At 38.6% G+C, this 10278-nt stretch overlaps 1 protein-coding gene across 3 annotated transcripts in view; it reads right to left on the bottom strand.

The window, feature by feature from the left end:
• SPATS2L (spermatogenesis associated serine rich 2 like) overlaps nt 1-10278 on the bottom strand; it is a 185629-nt gene that overhangs the window by 86649 nt on the left and 88702 nt on the right. For all 3 annotated transcript variants that reach the window (XM_023732959.1, XM_004378201.2, XM_004378204.2), the window contains exon 3: nt 7204-7264. In XM_023732959.1, coding sequence (XP_023588727.1) covers nt 7204-7242 — 39 coding nt within the window. In that variant the 5' untranslated portion in view covers nt 7243-7264. The remainder of the gene's footprint in view (nt 1-7203; nt 7265-10278) is intronic.

The raw sequence follows: 10278 nt of genomic DNA, 5'->3' as shown, positions 1-10278 counted from the left end.
GTCAGTTTTCTCACTCCATTTGGTGCTTGGCTGAGTTCTTTATCTCTTCATTTGATGTTTTAGGGTTTCAGGATTGTTGTATTCTCTGTTCACCTTAGTTTATTGGATCTTCGCTGTGGAGGGACGGCGTGGTGCTTCTGCCTACAGCGCCATTTTCCCGGAACTCCTAACCTCTATATCTTTAAAAGCTCTAAAAGCTATTCACAGTAAGTGGCACAGTTCAGCAATGATGCTATAGATTAAGCTATTCCTCCATTTCCATATCATCATACTGTCTAGTCTCACTTTTTCGTGAGGCTAAGCAATAGCTATAAAAGTTTGAAAAAGCCAAGTCCAGTCTTATGTTCTCTTTCTCATCTGAGCTTTTTATTTTGCTTTCTTTATAATCTTGGTCCTATGTGAATTTATATTTTGAGTTCCAAACAAAAATGTTGACTACAGCTCCCTTTCCATTTTTTAACTGCAAAATAAACAGATGTCGCATCAAAGGGGAACTCCCTCAGATTCTTTATAGTTTATATGCTTAAAAGCTCATAAAGTAGCTCCACATTTATTATTGTATTTGTTGACTCTGTGAGGTAGGTTTTATTATCATCTCCAATCTACAGATTAGGAAACTGAGACCTCAAAAAGTTAAATGATTTGCTCTAGGCTGCTCAACTAGTAACTGGGGGGCTAATAATCTCTGCCTTCTGCCCCCAAAATCCATATTCTTTCTATGATCTTATCTCACTTGAGATCACTTCCTAACAGTCCTGGGTCTCCTAGGGTGGTTTAGGGGTCACTCTTTGTTGGAATTAGTTATCAGTCCATAGTAGACACTCAGCAAGTATTAACCCCATTTTACAAACAAGAATTCCCTTTACTTTTACATTGTCAACTGTTAACTGCTGAATTATATTCTATTTAAGATTTTAACTGATTTACAATAATGTATGTAAAAATATCTGACTAAAATTTTTATTTTGTCTATACCAGTTTTAATAATCCTTTCTTATTCAGTTGGGAATTATTTAAAAAATTGTGAAAATCAATTAAGTTTGGCACCCAAGTGTTTAGGTCCCTAGGTGGCGCAAATGGTTTTCACTCAACTGCAAACTTAAAGGTTGGCAGTTATAACCCACCCAGGAGTACTGTGGAAGAAAAGGTCTGGCGATCTGCTCCTGCTAAAATTACAGCCAAGGAAACCTCATGGAGCAGGTCCACTCTGTAACACATGTGGTTCCTATGAGTCGGAATCAGCTCGACAGCAACTAACAACAATAACAACCCAAGTGTTTCACACCAGAAATAATGTTAATAGTCACTACTGAGTCCCATGTTTAACTTATCTAGGAGTTTCTAGTGTTAAATTTCTTAGGAAATATATCATTTAGGAAAGAACTGTAAAAAGTGAGTATGCCCTAAACATAAGACCCTTGATTAGCCCAAAGAATTTGTTCTGATATCTCTCCTTAACAAAGCATGATTTGAGGGTTTTTTTTGTGTGTGCTGGGGGGAGAAAGCAGGATATGACTAGTACCTCATTTTACTTTGGAGGCGCAGTGGTTAAATGATTGGTTGCTAACCAAAAGGTCGCAGTCTGAATCCACCTCCAGCCGCTCCTTGGAAACCTTACCGGACAGTTAATGAAACCTATCCAAGACCACCTGCATTTGATAACCATCTCTTAAAGATGCTAGCTCCTCCACAACCTAAGCAGGTTTCTGTTTCTAGAAGCAACTTAAAACTTGCTTTATTTATTAGTAAAATAAGTTCTAAAATGAGATGACATTTCCATTAACCTACATTTCATTTTTCAAGAAGGATTGAGATTTTGCAAATATCATGAATGGGAAATGTAGTCTCTGAAGAACTATTCAAGCAGGCATATTCATTCATTCCTTGTCTCTTCATTTATCCATTCATTTACCTAACTCTTAACTGATGGTCAAAAGTCCTGGGTGGTGCAAATGCTTAAGTGCCCTGTTACTAATTGAAAGGCGCCACAGAAGACAGGACCAGCGACTAACTGGAAGGTTGGTGGTTCAGAGGTGCCTCAGAAGACAGGCCTGGTGATCTACTTCTGAAAGGTCATAGCCACTGAAAACTCTATGGAGCACAGTAAACACATGGGGTCGCCAAATGTCAGAATCAACTTGACAGCAAATTTTTTTTTATTTAATTGGGGGTCAACTCTGTGTCAAACCCAAGAATACGAAGATGAGTAAGACCTAGTCCCTACCCTCAAGGGGCACACGGCCTAACACAGGAAACAGAAAGACAACTAACAATTACACCACAAGGAATGGAAACTATAGTGGAGGAATGCACAGAACCCACTGAAGAACAAAGGAGGAGAGCAAAGGAAGGGCAAATAATTTAGGTGGGGAGGGGGAATGAAAGGAGATATCAGAAAGAGTTCCTAAAAAGAAGGTGAGGGTTGGGTTCTTCAGAAGGACATCCCAGATAACAGGAACTGCCTTTAGGAGGGCATGGAGGCAGACACATTCAAGGTCAGGAAAGCTGGATAGAAGGGGGTGTATGGAGCTGTGGCAGTTGATGAAGGTGTAAAAGTAGAGAGGTCAGATCATGCAGAGCATGTATGTCACACCAACAAGCTTGAACTTCAACTCCAACAATAATTACAATTTAAATCTTTACACTTATTATCCAACGATACAAAAACACTTTAAAATAAAACAGTCACTGTCATGGATTAAATTGTGTCTCCCAAAAATATCTGTCAACTTGGCTATGCCATGATTCCCAGTATTGTGTGACTGTCCACCATTCTGTCATCTGATGTGATTTTCCTATGTGTTGTAAATCCTATCTCCATGATGTTGATGAGATGGGATTAGCTGCAATTATGTTAATGAGGCAGGACTCAATCTATAAGATCACATTGTGTCTTGAGTCAATCTCTTTTGAGACATAAAAGAGAGAAGAGAGCAGAGAGACATGGAGACCGCATACTACCAAGAAATAAGAGCCAGGAGAATAGCGTATCCTTTGGACCCAGGGTCCCTGCGCTGAGAAGCTCCTTAACTGGGGAAGATTGATGACAAGGACCTTCCCCCAGAACTGACACAGATAAAGCCTTCCCCTGGAGCTGGCACCCTGATTTCAGACTTCTAGCCTCCTCGACTATAAGAGAATAAATTTCTCTCTGTTAAAGCCATTCACTTGTGGTATTTCTGTTACAGCAGCACTAGATAACTAAGACAGTCACATAGACTGTCAATTTTAAGTTTTAGTTGCCTTGGATGTTAAAACTTAAGCTATTAATTCCTCCTTTGGACTAAAAGCCACTTGAGGAGAGAAATGATTACCTCACCTACCAAAGCACCTACTCCTACTCAATTAATTCATCCAACAGTAGAACCATTAGAGATAACTGATGAACTTATTTCATTGCAAAGCACTGATAAAGCATTTAATTTCCCATAGTGCTTGACTACATAGATCTATCCTCTGATCTCTAAAAGCTTATAATTTAAGACACAACAGTTGTTATTATTCTTAATTTTCAAAACTAAAATGTCATTGCTTTGGGCGACAGATTGAGTACCAAACTAATCATAAAAAGGCCATAAAAGCTAATAACTAAAGGAAATAAATGTACTAAAATAAATCAATGTAAAATTGTAAATGATCAGAATTTTCAGTTGTTTATTATGATTTATTTTATCAAGTGGAGAAATCTATTAACCTTTCAACATAGGTAGATGGAATTCACCAATCGAGTTAGAGGAGCCCTACTTTCATTGTCATGCAGATTGATAATATTTACAACTTAAGCATCACCCTCTTTCAAAATAATGCTAACATTTTGATAAGTTACTGAAGTGCAATGGCAAAACACTATTTACTGTTAATCTTCATATGCTGATGTGACATTACTCATGACAAGTGGATGAATGTGGCGCCTAAGCCAATGCCTGCAGTGTTCACACTGAGCCCCTGCGGTCTGTGTGCTGACGGATCAGCCTCCTTCCCCTTAACTGGCTCAATGCCACACTCAATAGAGTGTTTGGAATAGGACATTCCATTGTTGACTGCTGAGCCTACCATATTGGTCGGTTCACTAGCTTTGCTTTGCAGGACTCGATTTCTATGACTCTGATTCATTAAAGCGCCCAACCATAGGAGCTGCTTAATCCATCTATCAGCAGACATTTGGAAAGGGACCAATCTCTGGTCAGTACTGTGGTGCCCAGATTCTCAAACCAGGGAACACGTATTCTGACCGCAAGTGTATGACTGTGAGCCTGGGAGGATATGAAGCCATAAATTAAAATGGGCACATCTTTCTGCTACTTTTTCCTCAATGATAAATAAGTTAAAACACTTTAATATAAACATAATATATGGAATATTTATGAAATAAAATGGATGAAGACTTTCCATGAGTTTTTAAACTAACACATAAGACTCCAAAGAAATTGCCATGTTGGTGGATGATGGTTATGACCATGTCCCCAGACACATGGGGTAACAAGTTTGTTCTTCTGTGACCCAGGGGTTTTTGGTAAAAACTGGGAGAAGCAGTAATGCAGTGGAAAGAGCAAAGACTTTAGAACCAGACAGAGCTAGGCTTGAATCCCTGTTCCTCCACACTCCCTGAGAGTCTGACTCTGACCAAGTCACTTAACCTCAAGCCTCAGTTTCCTCACCAAATACAGAAAGTGTCTACTTAATGAAATTATTTGATATGAAGATTTATAAAACATGCAGCACAGTAGCCGACAGAGCCAGGGTGAGCTTTTAAAACTATATCAGATCATGTCATGCTCCTACTTACAACTTTCTACCAGCTTACTTTTATACTTTGAATAAAATCCTACACAGCTCTATCACGAGCTCTAAACCTTTCAGTGTAGGGACCCTCTTTGGCAGTCTGGTGAAGCCTAGGGTCCTCAGAAAGCTGTTTTAAAATGCATGAAATACATATGACTACTTTGGAGATGTTATCAGGAGGGACCAGTCCCTGGAGAAGGACATCATGCTTGGAAAGGCAGAGGGTCAGGGAAAAAAGAGGAAGACCCTTGATGAGAAGTATTAGCACAGAGGCTGCAACAATGGGCTCAAACATAACAATGATTGTGAGTATGGCACAGGACCAGGCAGTGTTTCGTTCTGTTGTATGTAGCGTCACTATGAGGTGGAATCCATTTGATGGCACCTAACAACAACAACGTGACTACAAAGAAAATCACTCATACTAAAATACAGTTTAAATATTTATTAAAAACAAATTTATGCTACAGTAATATATGTGCCTCTTTATTAACACATCAAATAACAATCTAGTGGCAAGCTCTATTAACTACAGTAATTTTGAAGTGGTGATGAACAAACACTACTTCAGTATATCTGCAACAAATGTAATTTAACATGAATATAGAATATCTCTGTGATTTCTAGTTGTGAGAGTCACAGGTACTGCTGCTACTACTGTGTTTTTTTGTGGGATTATGATTGAAGGAAATGCTAAATTTCATTTAGATGTTAGTGAAGATAAAAATGTATTTTTTTTCCATCCAAGTTCATGGACCTCTGAATTCCACCACAGATGCCTTGGCGGTTCCCAGACCCAGGTGAAGAGCCCATTCTACCACCACTGGCTCTTGCCGTACTTTCTGACCTCATCTCCCATCACCATTCCCTCTGCTATGGCATTCTAACCACACTGACCCTTGTTCTTACAGCATATCATGTCCACCTTAGACATCTGCTTTTGCTTTTCTCAGGGTCTCCCCGACCACCCAATCTAAAGTAGCCACGATCCTCTGCCTCACTCTCCTGCTGCATTCCCACACCTCCCCCCCCCACCCTTAGTAGTTATCACTGTCTGAAATGCTTGTGTTCACTTACGTGTTCTTGGGTTTACTCTGTTTCACTATACTAGAAAGTGAGCTCAGACGGGAGCAAGGATCTCCTCTACATGTTCAGTGCCATATCCACAGCATCCAGAAAAAGTATTTGGCACAACATTGTTGTTGTTGGGTGCTGTCAAGTCTATTTCGACTCATACCAACCCCATGTAATGGAGTAGAACTGCCCCATAGGGTCTTCTTGACTGTAATCTATACGGGAGCAGGTCTTTCCCCCACGGAGCCGCTGGGTGGGTTCAAACCATCAACCTTTCAGTTAGCAGCTGAGCACTTAACCACTGTGCCACCAGGGCTCCTTTGGCACAAAGATTTACTGTGTTTATGTGGCATAAAGTAGGGGTCCAATAAATCTTTGCTAAATGAAAGAATAAATAGTAAGGACTCCACAAACATCATTTCTCTCATCCTTCATTCCCTATTTTCGGTACTGTGGAGATACAAAGAGATGAAAGACAAACTGCTCTCAGGAGTTTACAGACCAGCGGAGGCTGGGGGGTGGTCCTGTGGAAGGGTGGCATGCGCACTGAGTTGACCTGAGTTCCTCTCCAGGCTCTCCCACTCTGACTGTATGACCATAGGCAAATCACTTCTAGGGTCTCAGCTCCTCTAGTGCCAGATGAATGAGTTGGACAAATTTATCTCCATGGTCTTACACAGTCTATTGTTTATGATCATTAACAGCTAACCGTATAAGGTCACATACGTGGCAAGTGAGGGAATGACCATAAGTGTAGGAAACCTCACAGAAAAGAAGATTTGAAAGGGCTTTGAAGTGTAATTAGCTTCCAATAAATGAAGAGGAGTGGGGATTTTCAGAGTCCATCTATTCTCAGAGTTGAAAGAAACCTGAAAGACTACCCAACAGTACCATTCGGTAATGCCCAGATATAGCTCTATGCGAGGCCATTTCTGGTGAGGTAACATAATACCCTAGCTCTTCAATGCAACTCAGCATGGTGGTTAAGAGTATGAACTGTAGAATGACATGGCCTGAGTTCAAATCCCAGCTCTGTCAATTGCTATGTGAGCTTAGGCAAATTACTTACCCTATCTGTGTCTCAATTCCCTCCTCTGTAAAATGGGAATAACAATAGTATCTACTTTGTGGGGTTATGGTCAGGATTAAATGAGAAAATGAATGTATATGCTTAACACACATTCAGTAAATGATACTTATTATTCTTTCTGCTAAGCGTTTTCTGGTGCTGCATACTTACTATGCAGCCCTCAAAACCATTTTCATTTTTTCCATTGTAACAGAGTTTTTAGCAGCTACATTACCCAGCCTGGAGTTTCTGTGAGCCAACATATAACTTGATCTTACCTTTTCCTTGACACTCACATGGGTATTGAGTTCAGCCATCTTGCTTTTAGGGGAATTAGCTCTATGAAGAAGGTAAAAAAAAAAAAAAAAAAAGATGAACTTTAAAGTTTTAAAATTGATTTCTCAATGTGTTATTTTTATGCTCTCTTCCAACACAGTAAACAATTTCATTCAGCCATAATCATAAATACCATTTCAGGATGTAAAAATACTTTCAAGCTAGGCACTGGAGTTAGATATGCTCTAAAAGCATGTTACAATAACTCTGGAAGACAATGTAAAATCTTTTATTCTTACTGTATTGACATGGAAATGACAAAGACAGATGTGTATGTACCCAAACTGTATTTCTTGTTATATAAAAGAAAGGTGGTCAGAAACAGTGAGGGGAGGGAAACTGTACCTATTTTAACTAAGCATGTCATCACAGTCCTCACTGTTCCAAAGCTTTTATCAGCCCTTAGTTATTTTAACAAGCATTTATTGAGTATGTCCTGCACGTGCATAACCACACCAAGCACTACAGGAAAAAATAACAGAAACGATCCTCAGTTTAAACAAAAGAAATGGTATCACACTGTACATAACAGTTTTCAAACTTGCTTCTTTTATGCGCCACTAATACATGCATCATGATATCATGAACATCTTTCCAGATTAATACAGATACACCTTCAACATTTTCCCCCCATTTTATTGTGGTAAAATATAGGTAAAAAAAATTTAACTATTTTTAAGTATACAATTCAGTGACAATTACATTCACAATGTTGTGCAACCATCACCACTACCCATTTTTTAAAGATTTTTTTTTTTTTTTAATCATCTCAAACAAAAACTCAGTACCCCTTCAGCAATAATCTCCCCTTTTACTCCTCCCCCAGCCTCTGGTAACCATTAATAAACTTTGTGTTGACGCATTTGCCTATTCTAAGTATTTCATGTAAGTGGGGTCATACAGTATTTGTCCTTTTGTGCCTGACTTATTTCACTCAGCATAATGTCTTCAAGGTTCATCCCTGTCACAGCATATATCAGAACTTCATTTCTCTTTATAGCTGCATAATATTCCATTTTGGCATGGATATGTTACATTTTGTTTACTTATTCATCTGTAGATGGACACTTGGGTTGTTTCTACCTTTTGGCTATTGTGAATAGTGCTGCAATGAACATTGGTGTACAAGTATCTGTTAGAGTTCCTGCTTTCAACTCTTTTGCGTACATACTTAGAAGTGGAATTGCTGGGTCACTATAATTTTTAATGATCATAAATTCATGATCTCTAGTTTCATATGGACCCTTAAAGCTTCTCCAATCCTGTTTCCCTAAACTCTTTTATGTGTTCTGTCTTAGATGTCTAATATTCTTTGTGAAGTGACCCACTCAGAGAAGATCTGTACTCCTAACATGAAGCTATGGTGTTTTCTTTCCTCTCATCTGGTCTAAATCTTTCACCTTTATTATGAAAGATAGATCCTAAGACTTTAATAGCTTCAATCTATTTTCTGAAATAGAGAATAAATGACTTAACAAAGAGGGATAGATTGGTTTAGAAATTAGCAGCTAGACAGGCCAAGGTATCAACATACTACCTATTTGTATGTTTAATGCTTTTTGTAAATCAAGAACCACGGAAATATTTTCTTATATTCTTTTTTGACTTTTGCTATAAAGAATGTTCCCACCCCTAGAGTTGATACATGTTAGGAATAACTTGAAAAAATTCTCTGATTTTTCTCCATCATTTTCTTTTAAACCTAGGTCTTAAATATAGTCTAAAGTCAGATCCATTGTCTTTTGCTGATTTTAGGATAAAAGCTTGGCAGTATGCAACCTTAACTCTATTAACATTCAAATTATTCTCAAACAGGAATTCACATATATATTATTATATATTATGATGTATTAGAAACAGTAAGGTTTTATTGTTATCAGTTTCCAAATGATATTGCCACTGATACATGCATTTAGGCATGCTGGTGGGATTAAACCCTGTATACTCCCTCCTCAGTGAGGCAGCTCTTTCCAAAATGTTCTCCAAATAATGCCCACTCCATTGAATACAGATCCCATTCAAATAACTCTTCCAAACGGTAACTTCTGTATCCTCTGACTTGGCATTGAGGGAAAGCAAATAACACTAGCTGGCAAATAACTCTTGGATTTCATTCTCATTTATTCCTCCCCGTTATCTGTAACAATGAGAAGAGAAGCTCTGGGTGGTGCAAGGACAAATAATAGGGTGTTTTTGTTTACAAACCATGGATGAAAGTGAAACCTTTGGCTAGTTGTAACAATGCCTGCAAGACAGTCTACAATCATGATACTAAAAGATACCCAAATGGTTGATTTTCTTATTGAAATGGAAGCTTCCGACATTAGAGAAACACAGATTGCATATACATGGATTTTTCTGTGTGTGACCCTGTATGTATGTGCATGAGACAGACGAGAGAGGGGAGGAGGGAAGGAGAGAGAAGGAGATACATAAAGGTCACACCTATGGAACTATGAAGAACTGGATGTGACAGGTTGATTTGGTGCCATTTGTTAGGATGGTCCTGTGAGCCACAATGTCTTTTACTAGACTAGACCAGCTGAATCTTCTGGACACATCTAATTTTGCCCTTACAGATGTGTGAAATCTGGTAGAGAGTTTTTGTTTGTCTTTCCATTGGGCTTTGATGTCTAGGATTTGAGTGTGCAGCATTTTCTAAAGATGGAGTATCCCAATGCACAAAGAAATTGGGAAGGAATTCCAGAGATAGAGAATCTCTGAGATCTAAGGAAGTGGCAGCACTGAATGGTGAGCGATATTCCTAAAACAGAATACCTTTTTCTGTTTCCTTGGCAATTCCCTTTCTCTTTGACCTCAAAATCTAACTCAAGGAAAACTCTTCTTTGGTAGTGGTGCCAGTAAGATTAATTACATTATTTTTTGTGGAAGGAAAATGCTGGCTATAAGGGTAGAATGAGACTATTTCAAGTTTCTCAGATGGGAAGACAGGATGAAAATGATGGTAGAGAGCTGTTCTTCTCCCATTTTACTTTTTTTTTTTTTTTTTTTTTTTT

The sequence above is a fragment of the Trichechus manatus genome, unplaced genomic scaffold (assembly GCF_000243295.1).
Source record: "Trichechus manatus latirostris isolate Lorelei unplaced genomic scaffold, TriManLat1.0 scaffold00056, whole genome shotgun sequence".
NCBI classification, from domain to species: Eukaryota; Metazoa; Chordata; class Mammalia; order Sirenia; family Trichechidae; genus Trichechus; species Trichechus manatus.
This window is presented reverse-complemented; position numbering and strand designations above follow the sequence as displayed.